Here is a 26,018-nt window from a genome sequence, read left to right on the forward strand (position 1 = left end):
GTGGTGCAATCAGAACATTGCGTGTGTTGTTTTAACGCAAACCAAAGATGCCTTTTAAAAAACAAGTTTACATCATATTCTTATGCATGCCAGTGCTGTGTGTGAGGTAATTTAAGGTGGTTCTGACAAGTGTCATCGGCATCTTCATATCCGGTCACATGGGCGGCAAGCCACTCCCATCCGGTCACATGGGCAGCAAGCCACTCCCACAAAGGAGGCCACATTCACAGAGTAAGTTCGAACAATTTTTGAAACCCACCACTGGTATGTATGCATGAATCTATGTACATCCTGGCGCTTCTTGGTAGCTTCCCATCTGAGGGCTAATCTCCAGTTAGCTTTTCAGCCAAAGTTCCACATCTACCTAGCTAGATTTTTTTTGTTAAAATAAGAAAAAAGAAAACCAAAGAAAATAAGGTGGCCCTTCCTCAAAAAGAGGATTGGTTTCATTAGAAAAGTAGGGGAAATGGTGTTACTCTGCTCAGGATTAATAGGAAAACGGCAGCAATATTTTATCATAGAAAGAAGCTTGTGGTGGCGAGACAGTCTAACAGGAAATAGCAACTCTTCATATAATTATTTGAGATGGGCAACTTTACTCCCTCTGAAGTAGGGGTATACCTGACTTTGCAAGTACATTTATAGTATTCTCCCTAATTATTATTATTATTATTTTTGCTCCTAAATCCAGACAAATTTTATGGCTGCTTAATGAAAATATATTTTAGAATAAAAGAAAGAAAGAACCTCGTCCCCTTCAAACCTAACTAAAAACCAGCAATTTTAACAGGTCATTTTAAAACTTCTCTAACAGTAGGTGACTAAAACAGCTTTCAAAGATTTTGTCTGAGAATTCAAGTACCTGAGGGCATAGTTTCTCCCAACGACGTCTTGCAGCGCTTGCAAATTATTTTACTATTTGCCTGTGAATTCTGCAAAGCAAAGAAAAAGATTTAAATGTCTTCTTACCTGGTAGATACATGAGGAGAAAATCTGTTTAAAATTTCTACAAATAATTCAATCTATTGGCCAATTTCCTCCTGTTATATTCCAGACAAATGAGCCCATGTTTCTTTCAAACTCCCAGCATGAACATATTAAGGAAGACTATTATAATTCCGTAACAATGACCAATCAGCCCTTAAAAATGACTCAACTGGTCCCCGCCATTACTGTCTACAATAAAGAGCCCACTAGTGCGCAGTCATTAGACTGTGAAGCAGATGATTTATTCGCAGAGAACATTTTATTAAAATTGAGGCACAGGTGTGTATATTCAGTCACCAAGAAGACGGAAGACTTCACCATGAATTCTAGATTCATGCACGATAGAAAAGCACTAGCAATTTCAGCATCAAATTACCAAAAGCTATTTGAGAAGAGGTATAATCATCAAATCCACATTTGATGTAACATGCTACAGTAATTCGTGAGCAGACGTGTAAGTCATGTTGATTGAAATAATTATTTCCACTGTGCAACATCCTGGGTGAGAAAGGGAGGAGGAAAGTGCAATGGCAGGTCACGTAACTTCCTATTGCAGAATAGCAATAGCAATTAGACTTATATACCGCTTCATAGGGCTTTCAGCCCTCTCTAAGCGGTTTACAGAGTCGGCATATCGCCCCCACAATCTGGGTCCTCATTTTACCCACCTCGGAAGGATGGGAGGCTGAGTCAACCCTGAGCCGGTGAGATTTGAACCGCTGAGCTGCAGAACTAGCAGTCAGCTGAAGTGGCTGCAGTACTGCACCCTAACCACTGCGCCACCTCGGCTCTATAGAAGAAGACCCAGGAGGTCATCTCCAAATGGCCAGGCAAATGTGGCAACTCTTTTAAGAGAGGGCATGGATTGCTGTTGCCAGTTTAAATAGACTGAGCCAGTTATGACTTTGTTCATAACACGTTTACCTTTAACTGATAGGTGGAAGGAAAGAAAGTCAAAGAGAAGAACTGCCCACATATTATTAGCTATACTCAACAACCTGAAAATAGAACTTTGGACTTGGATACAAGGCATAAATGCAAAGACATCTCCCACCTTAAGGCATCCTGCTATTTTTACACCACAAAAAAGCAGCACTGCAGAGAAAAAGCCACATCACTGGCTTTCTGCAAACTCATTATCGCTTAAGGTACCACTATACAACATTTAAACCCCACTTTTTTTTAATTCTGTTTTGGTAAGGATATGAGCTCTCAGATGAAAAGTGACTGAAAGATGCACTACTTGTATGCGATAAAGAAACGAATGGATAGTTTAGTCCAAAGTTACCAAGTGAACATCAGGACTAAACACAGAGGTAAATCTAGATTGATGCCCTTTAGACCTGTCAGATTAGAATTTCCATAATCCCCACCAGTTTGACTATAGTCCAACACACTTAGAAGACAACTTTCAATGTCTAGACTAAAAAAAGGTTATGCAGATAAAATTCCTCAGGAGGACCAAACATGGACTTGAAAATATGCCTTTTTCCTAATTTTACAAGCAGTCCAAAGCCAAAAATCTATATAATTCTGAATCTGTGCAACATAAATTGAACATAAATTCCCAGCAGCAAACCTAAAATTCTGTGTTAAAATGAACCCTAATTTTATGGCATAAAGAAGAATTATCTAGTTCATATATCTGGTACTCATTATCTATGGCCTCATTTTTTGGTTTCTTGATATATCCACAATTTAAATTATGTGCTAGAATTTAGTGTCTGTAATACATACAGCTTTGCATATCTAGTTTCTGCCACATTTTTTTGGAATACTACAGATACTTATAATGTGGATGTTTTTTTCACAGTCTCATTATCTGTGATTTCATTATCTCGGGTTGCTCAGCAGGAAGAGAATTGCTAAAAATAATAAGGGGAATCTATATACAGTACGCAAGAGGACTAATCTTGATTATACTTTTGCTGAAAACTATGCTAGGTAATTTAATATTATAATAGAAACCATCTGGATTGGAGCTAACTCTGCCTTATTTTCAACTCTATCCAAGCATGTGGTTTTTTAAAAGAATATTTACCTTATTTATTTATTTAATGTGTGTCTTTATGAGATTTAGAGAATGCTCTGTTCCAGAATGACTCTTAGTCACGCTAAATATAAATGATGCTAAAAAATAAAAGAATTAAAGGAAAATACTAAAAAGGAAATCACAAGGACGAGACACCCATACTCCCTCTAATAAAAAACATCACCAACAAACTCAACTAATATTCTTCCCTAAGGCCCAGGAGAATAGCAGGGTTTTTAAAGACATCTGGAGCATCGTGAGGATGGGACTTATATAGATCTCTGGAAGAATATTGGGAAACTTTTACTCCAACTCTACAACAGTCCAACTGTGAGGCCACTAGAATATCAGTGACTGTTTGGAGGGCCTCCTGATCCAGGAACTAGAAATGTAATCTGTGATTATCTCCAAGTTGAGAAATTCTCAAACTCTGAAGGACCAGGTCAATTCAATTAGTGCCTCCAAAATTTCCCCAATTCTTTACCATTGGCTGTATTGTTTGAGGCACCAAGTTCCTTCCTTCCACTGCCATACCTAATTCAGAGCTATATGAACAATGCAAATTCCCCTTCTGGGGCTTCTCCTGTTCTTTTTATCTTATTGCACAATATGCAGAAGCTGCTGAACATGGAAGGTTTTTTCTTGTTGCTTTTAATAAAGCCACTGTGGCTAATTGTTTTTGGCTTAGTTGCTTTTGTCTCATTCTAATTGCCCGTTAATTAATTCACAATGAATATAAGTAGCTTATGTTCATTTAGAGTACGCTCTAAAAAATTTTAAAGTCAAAAACATTTTCCTACAAAATCAACATTCAGAGGTTATGTTGCATTTCACACTCAATTCTGATGTTTCCACTTTATGGTCCAATATATTTTCTTCTGATTAGAACTTCATGTAATGATGATAAAAAAAGGGGGTCATGCACCAAGAACTCTGTGGTTTTGCTGACCTGAACAGAAATAACAGTATGTTTTTGCCACACAAATTAAATCAATGTATCTTGTGTGACAACTTTCAGCTGTTGGCTAGCTGCACACTATCCCCCCACTTCTATCTGAAAATGTCCTTGATATTGTCTGGAAGGAAACATTTTCCTCTAGAGATAAGCAGTTAGAACAGCTTGCGACCTTGGAGCATCTAAAATTATGTTGTGTGATGATTTGGAGAAGAGTTGTCTGAAGCACAGGAAATAGGGCAGTGTCAGTGGCACGCAGGTTGGCACACAAGCGAGAGCACCGCTTCAGGGTTCATTATTCAATGACTTATCACCTGCTGAGACTTAACAAAGTGGGTGAAATGCTCCATTAAGGAGTCCTGTTTCAAGTGATGTGGAAGGCTGGCCAAGTGTCCTTTCTCTCTGCGACGATTGTTTCACAGATCAAATTATTGCCTGATGTTACAATTGCCAAGTGATGAAAATACACCTCAGCATTCTCCAAGATTTATGAGAAACAATAGCCTTTCAAAGGCAAGGCACACATAATTTGTGTATGGGGAAGAAGCAAGGGAAAGAGATTGTATTACAGGCCTTGAGCTCTTTCAGTTATAAATAGAACCGTTTGGATCCTGCTCATGATTTTATCGAAAGTTATTGATTTTTATTGTTCTTGGGGTTTTTTCTCCGGATAACTGGAAACTCGCTGCTATTGTTTACAACCAGCCAAATTAAAAATATGATAGTATATAGCACTGACTAAAAGAGACTTTAAATCATATATAAATAGGATCTAATCTAGGTCGGTCACCGAGACCAGAGGTTCGGTCTTCCAAGTTTCAGATTCGTGCTGGAGCCCATCCTCAGGGAATTTTCTCTAGCAGAGTGTGTACTAGAGAGAAGTTAGAGAGAAGTTCCCTACGGATGAAAGCTCGGAAGCCTAACCTCTGGTCTTGGTGATCAACCCAGATTGGGTCCTGCAACATTATCCTTGGACATATTCACCTTCATTCATAATAAATTCATTATATAATGAAACCTCTAATTTTCTTTGAACAGGAGATGACAAACAAATGCAATGCTTGTGTAGTTTTGGTGGCACAATTTTCTTTTAAATTAATAGTAAATAAATAGCATGCACTTTCTTTGTTCTAGTTGACATTTAAACCAGTAAGAGCTTATTAAAAATGAATAAGGCTCCCTATAAATCAAGCAATGCAATTATATATGAGCCACTGGCTTTCTCACCTGCTCCAATAGACTTGAGCGGCAATAGGAATATTACAACTATTTTCCATCAATAAGAGGTTGAACATACAGCGATACATTCTTCCGCATCCTATCTAAATAATGTTAAACAAGTAACTCCTGACTTTTCTAAGCAAATAGTGATCAGAAACTATACTCCAATCTTTAGAAGTTCAGCATTATTTGCACATGCTTCAAGGAACATTTTATTTGCCTAACCCAAGTATTTAAGGTCTTCTAAATCTGCAAAGGTGTAGCTCAATTTCAGGGGAAGATTTCCATGAGGACAGAAAGCTGTGCTGTGTGAAAAAATGACTGATCTTCAAAATCATCAAAAGCCCAGAGATAAAAGCTACTTAAACCAGCTAGGTAAAGTGGGAGAACTGCATTCAGATCACTCAGACTCCAAATAAGGAGAGCCATTTTATATGCAGTGATGGATTGTACAAATGGCTATGAGAAATTTGGACTGAATAACCAGGTTTCCAAAGTCCTTAATCAGACACACCTGGGCCCCACATAGTAACTGACTGCTGATCCTGCTTTCAAAATATTTTAGCATTGGAGGGATGTAATTTCCATCCTTGTCACAAGAGATGCCAAGAATGGCTAATAAATTCTGCTAAATGCTCCCCAAAAGAGATCATCGTTGGATTTTTCCAGAACCAGAAATAATTCATAAATCTCAGAAGGATATCTTTGCTTTTATAATGTTCTGGTTAATTTGCTTGCAGTTTGCAAAGCTCTTTATAGAAGCCATACCTTTCATGTTGTGACAATTTATAGTTATTTTAATTTCTTTTAAACCAAAGATCATGTAGTAACAAAAGCACATGTCATTTAATCTTATACTGGCTGGGTCTGCATACTGCACCACATTATAAAATAATCTGTTAGGGTTTGGCTTACCACAAGAAACAAACTTAAGTATTATAGCAATAGCAATAGAAGTTAGACTTAAATACTGCTTCATAGGGCTTCCATCCCTCTCTAAGCGGTTTACAGAGTCAGCATATTGCTCCCACAGTCTGGGTCCTCATTTCACCCACCTCGGAAGGATGGAAGGCTGAGTCAACCTTGAGCCGGTGAGATTAGAACCGCTGAACTGCAGATAGCAGTCAGCTGAAGTGGCCTGCAGTACTGCACCCTAACCATTGCGCAAACATAGTTTATGGCTTAGCCTCAGCCTGTTATATTTTTCAGCCAAATGAGGCTTTCCTAGCTTAAGCACTATTGGTGAGCTCCAACAACTACACCAACAAATCTCCTGGCTACTGTGATCTCCACGATCTTTGGCACCACCCCTAAACAATTATACAAGAGTTCAAATCCAGGAATTGCGACTTTGTGACTCTTGCTGTCGGACTACAAGTCCCATGATGATCAGAATGCAGTGAACTCACAGTTTCTAGTATCTGGCTTAATGAAAATAGCAGATAATGAATTGTGCAACTCAAAGGAATGTAGTCTTTTGTCTTATTTTTTGTATATATTTACCAAGAGCGACTCACTACTTGTAGTCCACTCATCCTCTGAATGAAGCCTTCCAGATTCTGTTCCTGATAACTCAGTTCTTGAACTAATCAGGAGGTAATTGTGCCCAAGAAAACAGTCATCAATTTGGGGATGAAGCAGGCTATCGTTGAAAGGGTTAGGATGGCAACACCATTCGTCAACCAAATCATTCCAGTTCTCAAAAGGAAGTGAAAGAACCCGGATAAATGTCCTGAGCAAGAAGAGAATGGGTTGATTACAATAACAGAGATAACAAAAATCCAGGCTGTACAGACTGCAGAACAATCGTATGAATAAAGAAAAGGAACCAGATTTTCTACTGTTCCTGATGCTGAAAACTGTACATAAAAATGAGCAAATTGTAACTTTGCAGGGGAGAAGCTAAATTTGTGTATCTTAGCATGGTACCTGCACCAGATGGGAAAAACTGGTTTAGGGAAGCGATGGCTAACCTTTTTCTAAAGGTGTGCCAAAACTGTGCGAGTGCCTGTTACCGCGCACACACTTCTGCCCACCCACATGCGCATGCGCCCCCACCGCCGCACAAGGGGGGAGAGTTTTTACCCTCCCCAAGCTCTAGAGGCTTTCCTGAAGTCTGGGGAGGGTGAAAAAGGCCTCCCCTGGACCTCCAGAAGGCTGAAAATCAGCTGGCTGGACAACACATGCTGCCATGCCGGTAAATATGGCTCCACATGCCATCTGTGGCACACAGGCCATAGGTACGCCATCACGGGTCTAGGGCTATTAATGGAATTGAATGGTTTGATTCAGTGACAGAACAGAAAGCAGCTTCCAATTGAATGTACTTCCCCAAAAACAGTCTACCCTTAAACATCAGATGGGCTGGATGAGGGGAGCAGACATAATTCAAAGTCTCCTGGTTTGTAGAAATTTAAAATAGATTCTTAAATTAGATTGCTAACTAAAATATTCATGCATTCATTCACTGTATTGAATGAATACAGATGTGACGATGGCTAATTGAGGCAAGGGGGAATCTGGACTTCACTTATAATCCTGTTGACTCGATCCCTTTTCCTTTATTATTCAGGCATTAAGCAGGGCTTGTAATGGTAGATTTAGTGTTTTCTGCACTGCCTATCCCTCATAATTGTTTCATTTAGGGTTGTGTTAAAGCATTGATAGCAAACTATGCTAGGTTCTCTCCCCCACTCCCAGGCTCAAAAGCTGTCACACTAAATGTAATGCAAAAAAGAGAGAGATAAGTTTAAATAAATAACCCTTGCAATTTATTTTTCAGTGCTCCTATAAAGCAAATGTGCAATGATATTTGGGATTAATGAAGAAGGGTCTAGGCCAAAAGAGTGAGCTGAGGAAAATTAATTTAAAGGGCATGCTACCCAATTCCAATCTTGTGAATGGCAAGGGCAGTACCATGAAAAGTATTATGCTTATATCTCATGCAGAAAAACAATCTGTGAAAAGTATAAACATGGCTCAATAGTCAGATGACACAACCTCTCCAGTCATCAACAATCATGATTTTGTAACATCTGCAGTAGAAAAACAGGCAGTCTCTGATTAACTAGTATAATGTAGCAAAATCTCTGCAGCTTTAGTTAGGGGGGGGGGGTTTCCTGGCCTACATTGTGGAGACAAAAACTAAAAGGGGAAAAGTCCCCTTTTGGGATTAAAAACAAAATCTCCTATAAAGTGAACCAGACAAGCCTGCTAATGGAATATCTTAGTATGTTTGGTATACTCCAATAAAGTTTTTTTAATTAATTATGAACAACATTTACGTTTTGAACATGAGTACCACTGATTTCAGCCACTGATTTTAAAACTTAATCTAGTTTAAAAATGATCTGTGTTTTTCCTATTGCTGGAAATCTTCATCTCCTGCTTTTCAATTGAAAAGGTCTCAAGACAGAACATTGCAAGACATCTAAAGATATTGATGGTGTTAATAAAAGTAAAAAGAACAGGGGTAACAAAAATACTATTCATAGGGTACAAGAACTGTTATATACGGGCCAGAGATTTTTCACCTTTCAAAAGGACACCAAATTCCTTATCTTTCTCACCTGAGCTTTACTTCCAGATTATTTGAGCACAAATTTCACCAGCTGTTACATTTCTTCTAGTATGAATGATTTGCAAATACATTCATCAATAGGAAAAATCTCACAGAGTACAGGACTTACCTATTATTAATTACACTTTCCCCGCAACATTGACAGAAAAAAGTACAACTCTTGTTGGATTTTAGGCCGTTACCAACAGCTGGCGTCAATTCTGAAAGATATTGAAGAATTTAACTAACAACAGTAAAACTACAGTCACACCAATAATTTAGTGTAGCACTGGATTTTTATTTTTTATTCAGTAATGAGGAAACCTTCCTGAAATGGAGTCTTGTATTATCACATCATATTCCACACAATGGATGTCAACCCAACAGCTTGAAGATCACCTAGCAAGTTCATAGCTGAAATAAGATTTGAACCAAAAACTTTCTGGAGCAATTTCCCCAGCCTTGGTGATGACTGGATTGCTGACCTTCTCATCTTAAAAATAACTGTGCCAACTGGAGAAATTCTGCAGATGAAGTCCACATGTTTAGAAAACCACATGTTGGGAAAGGCTGCTTTGGAGGATAAACCTTTGGTGACATGATGACTGCTAATCTAGGATCATTCTAATCCTCAAGGATCAAAAGGGCAAATATCAGGTTTCATGCCCAATGTGGCAAGGAATCTTGACTCTCACAACTCTCAGGAATTTTTTTGTAACAGAAGTTCATAGACATGACACAAGTACATTAATCGGTTTAGTGTAGACAAAAAAAAGAAGTTATCTGTCTCCTGCAGTAAAGACCAAACATATGCAGATTTCAATATAAGGCCTTCTGAAATCAATGGAGATTTGGCCATTTTCTTCACAACCTTGATATTGGGAGCCTTGATGTTGACATTATGATTCTGCCTGACCAGGGAAATGGCTGTTCTTTACCAGCTTTACTTCATGACTTTGAACATCAACTCCTAGGTTCAATTTACAGTATTTTCATTATATGTGGCTGGTCTTTGTAAATTGGATGTTTCTGAAGAGTTAAATCATTATAAAAATTTATTAACAGTATTAGTTTAAAAATTAAAGGCTTCATTTAAAGGAACATTATGAAAATATATTCTGTTAATACATGATTAAATAATTTGTCGCTCCCGAAAGGTGCTTTAAAAGTCTTTAAAGAAATAATCTGCTATTTCAAAGATCTGCAAAAATAAGCACAAATCCAGCTACATCCAAACTGTGAATAACATGACACCGGAAAGTCTTCTCTTTACAGGTGACATTTCCTGTAACTTATAGCAATAGCACTTAGACTTATATACTGCTTCACAGTGCTTTACAGCCTTCTCTAAGTGGTTTAGAAGGAATGTATGAGGGCGCTTGTTGTTTTTTAATTGTTTTCGTTTATCGTTATGTGTTTTTTCTTATATTTTTTGTAAGCCGCCCGGAGTCCTTCGGGATTGGGCGGCATATAAATATATTTAATAAATAAATAAATAATAAATAAATTTACAAAGTCATCATATTGCCCCCAACAATCTGGGTCCTCATTTTATCAATCTCGGAAGGATGGAAGGCTGAGTCAACCTTGAGCCGGTGAGAACTGAACTGCTGGCAGTTGGCAGTCAGCCCAATTATACTGCATTTTAACCACTGCACCACTATAGCTCTTTATGGGGAGATTATGTATATCTACTGATAAATAACCTGCATAGAAGCAAGACGTTTAGCTCTTAGTAAGTGTAGGTAGAGCTAAGATATCTAAAGGGGAAAATAAAACGCAGAACATGTAGCATTAGCAGTGGAATAAAAATATCATATTCTGATACAAGTGAACAGAATAATTTCTTAAATCTCAACATTTCCGTCAGGAAAGCTGTTTTAATAATCTGTTAATATTCTGCATATTAAAATACGTCAATGTGCCTTCTTAGGAAGCGTGACAATTAATATTCATTTTCATGAGCTACAGAACAAGGAATAAATCCAATAAAATTCAAGTCAGACCAATGAAATTTTGGAACTAATAAGAAAAACAGAAGTAGCCTAAATTGTGATTACCTTATCTATAATGTCACTACTAAATGTAATGTTTTCTCTAGTCCAATGTTTTATAGGTAAATGCAGCTTTCCTTGAATACTCTTAAGCCATCCTAATTTTGTTAGCTTTATTTTACAAGTAAACTTTCAAGCGGAGATCAGCAGAAAAGAAATAAAGGGGAAAAAAGGAAATTTCTCTTACTTGTACTGAAATCTGCTTGAACAAGCAGCCTCATATGTAAGCCTTCCCCTGGCTGATATTGCAGTCCTCGACAGGAAGAAGGCACAATACTGACCTCTGGCGGAAGGCCGAAAGCTCTGCTAGCTTTATCGCTTTTTAGCTCTATTAAAGAAGGCATCAGAGTAATATCCACAGGCCAGCTTTCTGGATTTAATTCACTACAGGGATTTAAGACAGAACAATAATATCCCATTAGCAAATAGTTGCAATAGAAGTCCACATGGCTGGAGAAGTCATGCACCTCACCTCGTAAATGGATGCAATCCAAACAAATAAAAACATATGGAATAATTAAATCAATCCAATCCAACATTTTGCATGAATGGAAAGCAAGCTGACAATGAAGTCTCCTGTATCTTTGATTAGAACTGAGAGATGTACAAAAGATAGTGAAAGATGTCATCCCAGGTTGCACTAGGATGGGGAATTGCCAAAATAAGGAGCAGCCCATGATTGTCTGTGGATTCTCAGTCATCATTGCTGGTTCAAAGGTGCTTTTTTGTATTCAAAAGACAACTGGACTGATTTTTTCTTGAGGAAGAACAAAAAGTTTTGTTTCCCCTCTTTGCAGTCATCTAGTCGTTAGCACTTTCTCTGAAACCTTTTGAGGCCATTTGAAGATTTATCTGTGCCCTGGGAGCCACCTGAATCCAGAGTGCAATTGGTTGTGGAATCTTCTTGAAACTGCTGAAAGGACTGTATTGTAGACAGGAGGTGGCACAGTGGTTAAATGCAGCACTACAGTTCAGCTGACTGCAGTTCTGCAGTTTGGCTGTTCAAATCTCACCGGCTCAGGGTTGACTCAGCCTTCCATCCTTCCGAGGTGGGTAAAATGAGGACCCAGATTGTTGTTGGGGGCAATATGCTGACTCTGTAAACCGCTTAGAGAGGGGTGAAAGCCCTATGAAGCGGTATATAAGTCTAACTGCTATTGCTATTGCTATAGGACAAGTAATGTCCTATTCCTCCTCTGTTAAGAGAGGGCTGCTCCGTTCTAACCTATCTGTAGATGGATTCCTTTACCCTTCCTTCAAACCAGTGGTCCTCTCTATAGTCTGTTATGTTAGAATTGTTAGAATTGAACATCAGAACTGATGAAGCTTCTTGGATGAACATTTTCTTGTTCTTCCCCAAGGGAAAAAAACAGTTCAGTTGGGCTTTTGAAGGCAAAAATGCAGGTGATTGTGAATTTGGGAGTAAGAGGGAAAAAGCAGAGAGAGGAGTGTCATCTTGAAAACATCCCCTCTTGTCAGTGGGTGTTGTATGTGTGCCCCAAATGTAGCACAACACTGCTCTGCAGAAAGCTGCAAGTTCATTCAGAGGCTGTTGCTTTGGAAATAGCAACATCCTAAATCTAACAGAGGAGCATTTTAATTCCCTGGGTCGTGCTGTTGTATGAGGTTTCGAGGCAGCAGTCCTTGCAAAAAGAAGTTACAGAAATTGATTTCGGCACAAAATAAAATAGTCAATGTAAAATTCAACAAAGGAGAGAACACTATCTTTCACCTAGCCAATCTAATCTTCTAGAAACATTACTTACCATAATTAGCCGTTTGTGACAGGAATGACACGGTGATAGGAGTGTCACTTTATGTAATTCAGTATCTTTCCTCTTTTTTCATAATTTCCCCTTTTATCTCTCCTGCACACATTATTTAAAATATTGATTGGTATTTTACACATTTTCTGAAACTGATTTTGATCATGAAAGCTTACATGATATTCATCTGTTCAGATTAAAAAGCATCACCAGAGGTTTTGATCTTAACTATTTGTAGCATTAATGATCTTGTTACTTTCTTAATAAATCTTATATAAACTTCTCTTTGCAATATGTTGTTCCTTCCGTATCTCATAAAAGCTTGAAACCCAGCCTCTGTTCTTTCCATCAGCTTATCTTTGGTTATCGCTAGTGCTTCTGTCAAGATTTCTCTCTTTATCTCCGTCAATTTTTCTCTCTTTTCTTCTTTTGTGCTTTGAACTCTGGGGTAGAGTTCCAATCCATTTATCTCCTTTCCATAGTCCGCTCTTGCCATTACCAACCACGCTCACTTTGTTGTCAGTATCCAGTTTTCTTATCTCTTTGCTCATTTTTTCTCCCATCTTTTGAACTCTGTCCTCCACTTTCTTCATTTGATAAACATCCTCAGTTTCTCCATCAAATTTTTCTGTTTTGTAATCCATATTCTCTAATCTCTTTTCAATTCTCTCTGTCACAACTCATAGATTTTGAATTTCAAACATAATCATTTGCAATGTTACAGTTTCTTTTTCCTGCTGAGCCATTCTTTCAATTTTGCAGACACTGCCACTATAGGGTTCAAGGCTATTTTAATAAACTTGAAACAGGTGCATTTATTATCTTTCAAGTCAAAATGTTGTCTTTCCTCCAATAGCTAGTGATAGAACTCCCAAACAGCACCTATATAAAAAACTTGTGCTCTTCCTACTATCTGTCAGTAAACAAACTGAAAGAACCTTGAATCTCAAGTGATCAAAGAGAAAGAAGAAAAAACAATGTATCCAGCCTCCAGCCTCTAAGTGGCAGTGTAACTGCTTTTCCTCCTGTTGTTACAACTCTTTTTATAATCCTTCTTATTATCTTCTTTATATTCCAAGCTTAAGAGAGGAAAAAAACCCTTAAATCGAGATCAAAAACAATCAAGCATTATAAAAAAGGGGAATTTTAATCCAAGGTGTAAGCAAAAGTGAAAAAAGAAAAAGAAAAAATTAATCCATTCAGTTTAAAAAATAGGGAGCCTTTGCAAAAGTTCCATCCGTGAAAAAAAAAATTAGAAACGGGATAACACACTAAGTTTAATGTAGATTAATTTCGCCGCATACAGTTTTCTTCTGTCTTCAATTTTAATTTAACTTATTTTTGGGGGGAGGGGTAGTCTCTTTTTCTAATAATAAAACTTCCTCACCAATTCAATACACTTTCTCTTTCCTCTTTCTTCCCCTTCCGGAGCTGTCCCAACTTCAGCAGCTTCATTAGCTGCATTTCTGTTGCTGGAAAAAAAGGCTATTCCTGGATCTTTCAGGGACTTTGCGGTGTCCCTGAGATCAGTAGGAGGTGCCCTTCTCAATCACCATCTCTATGGGACGGTTTAGGTCCAAATGGACCATCTACCGGCAGAAATATCAACTGCGATCTTGGAGCACCAAGATCGCATGTCGTGCCGTTGCGACGTCAGCTCTCTGTGCCTAGATTCAAGTAAGGTCTTGACAGGTTTGCAGGACACCTTTAGAACTGCCAGAACTCTAGAAGAGCGAGTTAAATATTTTTCAACACAACCAGCAACCTTTAGGGCTTACAGATTTATTGTGCCATAAGTTTGTGTGGACTAGAAATCACCTCACCAGATGTCATTTTTGTAGAAAGATTTTGGCAATCATCTTGAAAAGAGAAAACAGATCCACTTATAAAAGGAGACAGACTTTTATAACTACCCTAGAAAAGAAACGTTTCTCCTGGGAAACACTGTTTACCTATCTCTCTTTTTATTGAAAACCCTTTGTGCAAATTATATTTGAAATCTTAGCCTCGTACCCTTATTGGCACAATGTGGAATTCCCTGGATAATCATGGGAGAGAAGCTTCTACTCAGAAGAAAGGCTTATTCATAGAGAAACATATAATTTATGCATTCCTATCTAATTTTAAAAGCCCCTTTCAAGCAAATAATTGAGGCTTCTGGCAAGGAAGTTTTCTATCTCCCACAGCGGTCTATTAGATTAGGGAAGGGAGTGGGTGGGCCCAATACAGAAGTGAAATAAGAGGTAGCCCCAGTCAATATGATATGCAAATTACAGATGATATGGGGCTTGTATTAAAACAAAATAAACCAAACCACTAAAAGCTATAGTATTGGAAGGTGACATAATTACAGTATGTACAACTGAGATCTTTTCCTTCTATTTTAGGGAAATGGATTACTTATTTTGTTTCATGGTATGAGATCTAAAAGAAGGTTTACAAAGAGTTCATCCAGTAAAACCTGGGGGTGGAGTGGGGTGGGGAGAAATTCAGCACGATCGCAGAGGAGCCTGTAACTATCCTGGACATTACTCATTCCTTACTTATACTGTATAATAACATAGAGTTGACTCTATTGGGAATCCATAGGTGATTTAGTATTATATAACTTCTTAGAGGACTTATGTTCCTCTAGGGAATTATATAAGATCTCTCCTAATACCGGTAGTTGCTTCTTAGTAAAATATTTTTGCTTGAAATGGATTTCTTCTATTTTGGTAACACGATATGGCAGAATCTGGGAGGAATATGGTTAAGTTCAGCAAGTGACACACTTAGAAACAAGAGAAAAATATTGATGATTCGGTTTTGTAGAACCGAAAAAGTTTCTGTATGTTGAGCAAAGTAACAAGTTTAATGTTTGGACCGTAACTGATCAGATCAGAATCTTTCAGAAGATAATCAAGCTCAGTTTTGAAAGCATTCCTTACAATTAAATTTGCTGAAGACAAGGGCTCAATTTTCAGAGATTATTATTTCATCACTATAGTAATTGCAAATGGTTGCTAAACTAAGTTGTGCTAAATGAGAACTACCTGCAATGCATCCATTGAGCAGTCTAGTTTTTCTTTCTTTAGTTTGGAATGATGTTTTTATTTCATTCTCAGCTATTCTCTCCCACAGCCGAAAAGTGTAGGCTACAGTTGCTTAAAACAGTGCCTTTGAAGCAGAGGTGGTATTCTACTGGTTCGGACCAGTTCACCTGAACTGGTAGGGCCTGCCCACCAGTTCTGGCTCTATTTCATCCTATTTAGGGACTTTTTTGAGCATAGCACATACACAGAAGGCAGAGCGCGCGCACATTTGCAAACCGGTAGGGAAGGTAAGTGAAAACCACTCCTGCTTTGAAGGCGAGAAGAGACGTAATGATAAAGACACATAAACTATATTCTGACACATCCTTCCACCACAACCTCCTCTCTTCTAACTGATGTTTGAAGAGCCCCTGGGAACATCAGCCCTCCCTATTTTACATTTGCTCCTTCAAGCTGAGAGGATCCAGGGCTTGGGGGTTAATATTTTTTCCATTTCCATTTCCATTACAGTTTCCATTTATCCAGGCATCACAAACCTTTTCGGTGTTACGTATTTTTCACACAGAGTAGCCTTGAGATAATGCAGGCCACAATGTACAAAATCCATTCTTGATGTTGCCAACATGCAGTGGTTTCCATTCAAACAGTTCAAGAAGTTTAATTCGGTTACAGTATTGCTAGCTAAGCATAAGACAGCCAGTTCGGTCTAGTGGTTAAGAGACCAGGCTTGAAACCAGGAGACTGTGAATTCTAGTCCTGCCTTAGCATGAAAGTCAGCAGGGTGACCTTGGGCCAATTATACTCTCTCTCTCAGCCCACTCCACCTTTTCCCCTGTTGTGGGGAAAACAGGAAGGCAGAAGGATATTATGTATGTTCACTGCCTTGAGTCATTTAATAAAGGTGAGACAAAAATAAACAACAGCACCACACAGGCTTCAGTGATAAATATGCTTTAATAGAGGGCAACACTTTCTGGAGTTTGTTCTGAGAACTCAGCTGCTTTAATTTGAAAGCACGGTGGATGCACACTAGAGACATAAGATATGCATACACTGTTTCAGAGGTGGATTCCTATCAGTTTGCACCTATTCGGTAGAACCGCTTCATCAAATCTACCGAACCAGTTAGAAGAGGTTCCACCAGTGGACCCGGAAAGCAGGCCACACCTACAGAAGAGGTTCCAAAATTTTTTGAAACCCACCACTGCCACACACACACACACACACACACACACACACAGAGAGAGAGAGAGAGAGACTGACAGAGGGAGAGAGAGAGAGAGAGAGAAAGGAAGAAAGAAAGAAAGAAAGAAAGAAAGAAAGAAAAAGAGTGAGAGAGAGATGAAAGAAAAAAAGAAAAAAGGGACAGAGACACAAAAGGAAGAAAGAGAGAGAGAGAGAAGGAAAACACATGGCCGGCAAGCCACTCCCACCAGGTCACATGGCTGGCAAGCCACTCCCACAAAGGAGGCCACACCCAGAGTAGGTTCCAAAATTTTTTGAAACCCACCACTGCACCGTTTGCGCTTCTCTATATGAAGGCATCTAAAAAGAAGAGCAGGGATGGTAAATTAAGAAGGCAAGGAAGCATTGATAGGATATTTCGACAATCAACTCAGTTCTGGTCTTCTCAAACTATTTAAAGGACCAGCACCTGCATTTTAAAGAAAACTTTCAAGTCAAAAGAGATACATTTCTTTTCTCAAAAAAACTTGAAGCCAAGAATATTATTTCATAAATTAAACTTTAAAGAAATAAGTTGCCTGAATCGTGAGGATGTTTGGAAAACATTTTCTTTCAAGGCATTAGACTTCCAATACATAACTGCATGTCCTCTAGGCCAGTGTTTTTCAACCACTGTGCCGCGGCACACTAGTGTGCCGTGACATAGTGTAAGGTGTGCCGTGGGAAAAACACTTTATATATAGTCAATATAGGCACAGAGTTAAATTTTTTTAACATTTTCTAATGGTGGTGTGCCTCGTGATTTTTTTCATGAAAAAAGTGTGCCTTTGCACAAAAAAGGTTGAAAAACACTGCTCTAGGCTATAGATGGTCCATTTGGACCTAAACCGTCCCATAGAGATGGTGATTGAGAAGGGCACCTCCTACTGATCTCAGGGACACCGCAAAGTCCCTGAAAGATCCAGGAGAACATTTTGGTGGCCCGCAGAAAAATTATTTGCATTTTTTTATATTGCACTAAATACTATTTATCTTTTTTTTAAAAAAATCATATTAGTGATCCACGGGATTTAAAATTATGAATTTAGTGGGCCAGATGTCCCAAAGGTTGGTGATCCCTGCTGTAGGGTGTATTTATTGCCTGGTAACACAGTCATTTACTAACGTATGATGGTAGGAGGGAAGTGATGTGGTGGAAGTTTTACAAAAAGTAATTCACCGCTGTCTGGGTGGAAAATGGGAAGCTAAAGACAGGCCTGTAAGGGAAGAAGCGTTTTCTCCATGGGGAAAAAAGAGGGAATATAACATAACCCGGCAATGCCTGTCCCAAATGAAGCAGGGTGAAAGGAGGGGGGGGGGGGAGGAATCAAACATAAAGCAAACAAATAAAGTACCGAATAATCAGCAATCCGCTCTTCATCTTCTCCCTAATCTCCAAGAACAGAGTAGCCTTCATCCCCGTAGCCACTGACTCCAGGTCGAGAGAAAGCAACCCGCGTGTGCAAAACACGCTCCCACGTGGGGCCGGAGAAAACTAGGAAAATTGAATCCCGGAAACGTTTTAGGCGAAAGGAAGGTCTCTGCCTTCACACAGCGCCCTCTGCGAGAGAAATCGGCCTTTTAAAAAAGGGCTCTTTAGCACTACCTTTTTAATCGTGGCAAAGAGGTCCTCGGCCGCAATGTGACATCATCTAAAAGGAGATCGCGGTTGCTTAAGGTTACGAAAGAGGATTGCACATTAAACGTTATTTGTGTATCCCCTGCATGGATCGCGCTGTAGTTTTTAGTCCGCTTGAGATGATGGATGGATGCCGTTGTTTGCTTTCCGCCGCATCACTCCGTGGTAGAAGAAGCGGGGAGAGGGATCTTTCCTCCCCCCCCCCCCAACAAGACCTTGCAGTCCGATCCTGTCTACATTTACCAAGAAATCAGTCTCGCTACTGTTATAGTAGCGTGCAATCCTGCCTGTGCCGAGTTGCATTGCAATGAACACGCAGCCGATTTGCAAACTGCAGCTCCCCATGGTCCGACTAAGCGAGACGCTTTGCAGGTTGGATTCCATTCAAACCACGTTTGTTTAATGTGCCCGGTTAGTGCTACCGATGTACACTTCCTAGAGCCGAGGTGGCGCAGTGGTTAGGGTGCAGTACTGCAGGCCACTTCAGCTGACTGTTATCTGCAGTTCAGCGGTTCTAATCTCACCGGCTCAGGGTTGACTCAGCCTTCCATCCTTCCGAGGTGGGTGAAATGAGGACCCAGACTGTGGGGGCGATATGCTGACTCTGTAAACCGCTTAGAGAGGGCTGAAAGCCCTATGAAGCGGTATATAAGTCTAACTGCTATTGCTATTGCTATTGCTAACTGCTACTTCCTACCCACGTTCGGAAAAGGGCGGCGGAAAGGAGAAAGGCATAAACCCCCAATAAACAACCGGTTTCACGATTTGCCTGTCGGCTTCCAAGGAAGAAGCACGCAGAATCCGGTACTCCGCAGAATACCATGCCACATAATCTTAAATCGTCCCGCAACGTTGAGCAAAACACACAGCCGGGCAGTGGGGGACACGCGCGCCAGGCGGTTCAAAGAACTGGGCTTTAGCCAAGCACTTCTTCCCGCTGGCGTGAAACGAATAAAACCAGGCTGGAAACCAGCTCAGCTTTTAGGATACGCTGGGAAAGTCCGGAGGGAGGGGGGAAAAAATAACAGGAAACGCAAGTCGGCTTTTTGCACCGAAGACCCACCCGCAACTCTCCCCCTCTTTCTCGAAGGTGACTTTCCCTTTAAGGCAGTGTTTCTCAACCTTGGCGACTTTAAGTCCTGTGGACTTCAACTCCCAGAATTCCCCAGCCAGCTATGCTGGCTGGGGGATTCTGGGAGTTGAAGTCCATAGGACTTAAAGTCACCAAGGTTGAGAAACACTGCTTTAAGGAACTCGCGGCTATGGCAAAGCTGGAACCGGCGCCCGCTCCACGAGAAGAAGCTGCGCTAATTCCGAGCAGCGCCAGGTGGCGTCATAACGTCAGGCGAAGGCCGGAGGGAGGGAGGAAGGAAGGAAGCCGCGTGGCATGCTGGGAGCTGTCAGTGCCCGGCTGCGGGGAGGCGGGCGGAGGGAGGTTTCTGCGGCGCGGCTCTTCCGGCTCTGGGCGCCAAGGTAACCCCTTTCGCTCTTCCTTTCTGGCCCTGCGGCCTTTCCCCTTCCCTCGAGTGATGGGCTTTTTAGTCTGTGAGGGGAGGAAGCGCTGAGAGAAAGAGTGTGGGGGGACAGAAAAGGGGAACGGCAGGCAGCGGCACCCTTGTTTGGACCCCTTAGAGGCTTCTCCTTTCCCCGCTTCCTCGGAGCAGGTGCAGAGAGATGGGTAGTAAACCCAGGCAGGAGGCGTAGCCGACGTATTTTCTGGCTTTGTCGGTTGAAAAAGGTGTCTTTGAAACCAAGGAAACAACCCTTACATATGTGCCTTGCTTAGGAGATGTCACCCTGCCTTCCCGCCCGTTTTATTAATATTCTATAAACTGGGAATTCTTGCACACTTGTTTGCCTAAATGCCACCCTAATGTGGCATTTTATGACCTTTGGTTATATTAATTTATTGGGGTCTTTTTATTAGCTTTACTGTTTCTAATGGGGATTTATACTTTGTAAAGCCGCCTTGAGTCGCCATGGGCGAATAGGCGGCAATATGAATTCAATTATAAATAAATAAAATAAAAGTAACGTGTTTTATTTTATCATCTTATTTTAAAAAAGGGAAAAGCCGTCGTGTTTTTCTTCACTTCAAACGTGTAAAGGAGTAGCTAATCCCCCCGTGAAGGTATATTCATTCTGTTCTTTAGTGCAGTGTTTTTCAACCTTTTTTGTGCAAAGGCACACTTTTTTCATGAAAAAAAATCACGAGGCACACCACCATTAGAAAATGTTAAAAAAAATTAACTCTGTGCCTATATTGACTATATATAAAGTGTTTTTCCCACGGCACACCTTACACTATGTCACGGCACACTAGTGTGCCGCGGCACAGTGGTTGAAAAACACTGCTTTAGTGAATAAAGAAACAGAAACTGGGGGATTATTTGATTTTATGGCTGAGAGTGTGTTTTATTTCTTTCATTTTGCCAGTCAAATTGGACTCCTAAAAGCCTACTTAGACATTGTAAGGCTTCTTTTGATGAAATGTGCATAGGATGGTACAAATACCTTTCCCGTCATCATCTCCCTTGCATCTTCTTTATATTTAGCTTCCTGTGCGTAGAATGATGTACTTGCCAATTATACATTCTGTAATGCGGAGTAGCATCTTTTCTTGAAAGCCCATTTGCGCAGAGGGAAAGTTAACAAATCAATTTTTCTTCTTCATTCTATGTCCATAGGGCTTGGTTAATGTTACAGTAGTTTTATTATATTTATTTATTGGATGCAGTGACTGGGAAGAGGTTGAAAAGGCTTCTGCCTGTTACTATTGCCCGGAGATATTGTGGGAACCTAAAATATTACTTTAGTGGGGGAAAAGTAACTTTCAGAATGCTATGTAATGTAAATAAATTTGTTCTTAAGAAATATTGTTTGTATTACAGCCTTCAACTTCATTTTTTTTTTTGCATATTTAGGCTTTTCTCAGTCAAAGAGTACTTTTTCATGAATGAATGATTGCTTATGCCAGTTTCTCTCTCTGTGAAGTTTCTAGGGAAGCTTTGGCTGTAATTTGATGATACAAACTGAAGTATTGATATGGCAAATATTAATCAGACGATAGACAGGTGAAAAAAGAATACATGATGAGAGAGATTATGTCTAGTGTATATGACGAAGCAAAGTAAACTCTCTGGATAAGTGTCTACTCATAGCTGCCCAAGAGAATGACCAGGAACATTGAACAAAGCCCAAGGTTTGAACTTTTTTTAAAAAAAGCCAGTGGTGAAAAAGTCAGACAGGTAGATGCCATTTTCAGAAAAAACTGGCTACCACCTCCATTTGCTGTTTCCCAAAAGCGTTTGCAACTCTCATCTTTCTTGAGAAGTATTTATCACAGTGTTCATAGGTGCTATCTTCTAAATTAGTCTGGATTTCACTGTTAAAATAAGCTAATAAAATTCAGAGTACATTATAATCTTAGGGTGGTTAAACTTAAAAAGTCAGAAGAAAAAACTCAGCTGCTGCTATTATGTATTTAGCATTGTTTGTTGTTTTTAGTCATGTCTCACTCAGTGACTTTATAGCAAGTGCTCTCTATGCTACCCTATCAAACACGGCATTTTTTAATTGTTGTATGTTCAACTTTGCATCAGATTTGATGTTATCAAGCCATCCTGTTCTTTGTTTGCTCCTTCTTCTTTGTCCACTAGCCATTCCTTGCCTTCTCCAATGAATTTGCAAGGATAACGTGGCCAAAGTAAATCAGACATAGCCTTAGGATTTTATCTTCCAATGAGGTGTGATTTAACACCTTTCTGTTGGTTACTCTGGCTGTCCATGGTATTCACAGTAATTTACGCCAGCACTACAATTCAGAGACATCAATTCTTCGATCAGCCATTCTTAATGTTCAACTCTCACACCCCATACATCATTATAGGGAAGGCTATAATTACCCTGCTTTTTGTGTTTAAATCAATATCCCTGCTTTACCAGATCTTATTCATGTTAACTATTTCAATGCGGCCTAAGATTATCCTGCATTTGATTTCAGGAGTAGAATTTTATAATTTACCATTAAATCAGAAATTCTGGTAAGATCCAATTACAAATTGTATAGCAGATGTTTAGCGTTTGGTTTACTGTCCAAGACTCAGATACTCAGATATTTTCCCATTTTTTCCCCAGTACTCCAGTTTTCTAAAGTGCTTCTAACAGTCAATGTTTCATGTCCACTGAGCCATAATAATGTATTTGAATTGTACTCATGTACCTTCTTTCAATCAGTCTGGCCAATAAAGTCATTTGTTTATGAAATGGCATCTACTAATGGAAAAGATTTCTCCTTCCACTCATATTCACATCTTTAGCGGAGGGTTGGGGAATCCTGAAGTGTAGATTTGACATAGAAGTGGAAACAAACAAGAGAAATCCTCTCATACGTCTTCCTATCACACAAGAAAAGACATTGAAGAATAAAGAGAGAATGCATTGGGGCTTAGAAACATCCTTGGGAATTAAAAATAAACTAGAAGATAGAGCGTAACGATAAAGCATATCTGTTTTTCAAATTATTACTTTATTGAAATTAATAAAATAACCCGAGGTAAGGCTATGAGCTTGATCAGCAAGGTGGGAGTGGCTATGGGTAAATATCTACAAGTAGTGTAGAGATTCAGAAGATCATGGATCTAAAAAACTTTGAACAACTATTGTGCCTTACAATGTAGTTCTTTGCATGGGAGGTCTCATTTTTTATGATGTTTCCTCTCAAGTGAGGGACTTTAACTATTCAATCATATGCACATAAAGTAGAAATACTACACAAAATACATTTTTTTAGATTAATAGTATATTACATTGTTGCTGACATAAGTAAATAAAACCTTGACAGCAGATATTAAAGAGTGATAGTGAAATCTATCACTATCCCTACCATAGGGATAAAAATCTGGATATTTAAGAAATATTTTAAAAAACATTTGTATTTCACATGCAAGCAAATTATTTGGTTTTAAATTTAGGTAGGTTTTTTTCCATTAAATTGAAATTTCTCAGGAGCAGACATTCTTTTCCGATAACTATAAATATTGGGAATGGAACATTATATTAGACTGCTCACTTGATAATATTTATCTCTCATTCATAAAATGAATGAATGGAAATTAAGGAATTCTGATATTTAAATGTAAAACCTCAGATGCAATTTTAGTAATAGAGGTAGGCTGTATTATTCAACAAAGTGTAGGACACTAAGCTTGGCACTTAATGAACCCATTGCAAAATACTTTGTGTCACCAAACAAAAGGCTAACCTCTCCCAACCCCTGGAGGGGAAAAATATAAGGGAATGTTCTGGTTTCCAGCCTGAAATAAGGTTCTTAAATGCTGCATTTTAGTTTTATTACAAGTTATAATATAGGAGATCTGGACAAACCAACAGTCTGAGTCGGGAAAGTTTTGAAAAAGTAAAACAAAGGAACTGGTTTCTAAGATAAAGAAATATAAACGTTTGGTTAATGTTTCACTGGTGGTAAATTGAGCAAATATCATGGAAGAGATTCTGTTATCAGCAATTGTTAGGACATGTTTTGCCCTGATGATTGGTAAAAGGGCTAGGCACATAGCACTTTCTTCCCTGGTCTAGAAAAACAAGTGAAAGCTTTTAGGAGGCGGTACAGTAGTTCTATAATGCTTTTGTTTTAGCATAGGCAGACCATGTGAGGTCCACCAAGGAGAATTTCAAGTGAACTGTCAGAAGGTCAGAGTTAGGCTGTATTGTCTGGATACAAAGGAAAACACATCTTAGGTGATAAACAGAAATTCATTCATTCATTCAAAACATTTATATAGCCACCCATCTTTCAACTCTGGTTACTATGTACATGTTTTAAATAAATCTAATATGTATATCTGCTGCCAAAGGAATGATAAAGAGAATGTATACATTTGTATTGCTATTGCACTGATGTTCTGACATCTTATAAAGACAACAGTATGCCTCCCCCAATAGTCTGCATTTCTGATACTAGTATTTTTTTAAGTCATTATTCCATTGATATATGTTGCATTTATTTTAACAAAAAAATATTTTCAGTTATTACCAAAACGTATTTCATACATTCTGTTCCCAGTTTGGGTTTGTGATAGAATATGTAACGCTCTTAAGGCTGAATTGAAGCAGTGTGTTTCAAACAATCATAAAATGTGCTGAGTCTCACATAGCAATAGATAAAACATTCCTTATTCTAAAAGTGCAAAATAAGTAAACACTTTTGTTTTGTGGGAATTATTTAATTAAAGAAACTTTTAATTATTTCTGTAATGTAGAAAATATTTATAATTGTATCTGCATAAAATTCTAAGCAATACAAAGCAACTTTCTAGCAATGGAGATTCAGAGTAGCCAATTTTATGTGTAATATTTAACAGTAATTAGAGTTAATGCACATGTTTAGCTTTGCTAATGTTAGATTTCCTTCCTTCCTTCCTTCCTTTTCATTCAAGTCCCCACTGTTGACCCCTGGTGACTGCCTTGGCAAGCCCAAGAAGTTTTCTTGGCAAGATTGCAGAAGTGGTATGTAATTGCTTCCTTCTTAGGGCTTAGAGAGAATGACTGGCCCAAAGTCACTCTCCTGGCTTCATGTCTAAGGCAGGAATAAAATTCAAGGTCTGATGCCTATCAAACTGTTCTACTGCTTTTTCATATTCACCATTAAATTATTGTATTGGTACATGAGATCCCTTGTTTAAATTAGGAGTCTAAAATGTAATTTTCAATTAACATTCTGCCTATAATTGAACTACTTTAAATCTAGACTTTCAATATTAAGTAGTTTAGTGGTTCTATATTACTAAATCCCATATATTAATTAAATCATTGGTAATAAATATATATGACATGTATGGGTAATTCTGGCTACCAAGACATGTGTTTCTGCATATTTTCTCTCCAAATATTGGAAAATTCATACCCCCCTTTTTCAGCAATTATGATTAGAAGAGGCTCCAGTGACTTCTGAAAAAGTGATGGAGGGCTTCAATTTGCCTGCCTTGGTCTTATCAATTCTTTCATAGGACAGAAAGCCTTTTATTGCTTTAGAAAGGATGGACCTCGCAAAAACATGGCACAATATAAATAGAATCATGACTGTGATACAGAACCAGGAATTGATGATTTATATCTAAAAGATTTACAGCATTTTGACTAGGGGATGGAATTATTACTACAGTGAGTGTGATTGCCTATTCTATCAAGAACAGGCCAATATTGGAATCTGAGTCTGATTTAGAGTGGCAGAAACAGAGTGAAACGACAAACAGAAACACCCCTTGTTATTAAATTAAAAGGCCACAATAATAGAGATGTAAAAGATGCTTCAGAAAGCAGAATCAGCCAGGCTGCTGATGTGGATGGACCTTAATAAAATTGAAATTAAATTGAGTTACACTTGCAGCTTCATTATGAGCTCCTGTCTAGATTCTTAGGCTACCTGAACACAGGCGAGTTCAGATATTGACTTTTTCAGTTTATTATAATATGCTATCTTGACTTTTTCAGCTATATCAATATTTTACTACTACTGTATTCTGAATAA

General features: G+C 38.8%; 2 protein-coding genes across 4 annotated transcripts in view; one reads left to right on the forward strand and one right to left on the reverse strand.

The window, feature by feature from the left end:
- Nucleotides 1–18,309, reverse strand: part of UBE3D (ubiquitin protein ligase E3D) — a 58,770-nt gene extending 40,461 nt beyond the window's left edge. The window contains exons 1-5 of one of the 2 annotated variants that reach the window (XM_032217013.1): nucleotides 18,189–18,309; nucleotides 10,996–11,192; nucleotides 8,885–8,975; nucleotides 6,699–6,927; nucleotides 863–932 (exon numbers count right to left, since the gene is read on the reverse strand). In XM_032217013.1, coding sequence (XP_032072904.1) covers nucleotides 863–932; nucleotides 6,699–6,927; nucleotides 8,885–8,975; nucleotides 10,996–11,192; nucleotides 18,189–18,250 — 649 coding nt within the window. In that variant the 5' untranslated portion in view covers nucleotides 18,251–18,309. Of the gene's footprint in view, nucleotides 1–862; nucleotides 933–6,698; nucleotides 6,928–8,884; nucleotides 8,976–10,995; nucleotides 11,193–18,188 lie in introns of those variants that run through there. The other variant, XM_032217014.1, reaches the window with a different exon arrangement.
- A 1,570-nt stretch (nucleotides 18,310–19,879) lies between these two features.
- Nucleotides 19,880–26,018, forward strand: part of DOP1A (DOP1 leucine zipper like protein A) — a 60,401-nt gene continuing 54,262 nt past the window's right edge. The window contains exon 1 of one of the 2 annotated variants that reach the window (XM_032217129.1): nucleotides 19,880–19,945. The gene's annotated coding sequence lies outside the window, so the exon portion shown is untranslated. Of the gene's footprint in view, nucleotides 19,946–24,923; nucleotides 24,998–26,018 lie in introns of those variants that run through there. The other variant, XM_032217130.1, reaches the window with a different exon arrangement.

The sequence above is a fragment of the Thamnophis elegans genome, chromosome 4, assembly GCF_009769535.1.
Source record: "Thamnophis elegans isolate rThaEle1 chromosome 4, rThaEle1.pri, whole genome shotgun sequence".
Classification (NCBI taxonomy): domain Eukaryota; kingdom Metazoa; phylum Chordata; class Lepidosauria; order Squamata; family Colubridae; genus Thamnophis; species Thamnophis elegans.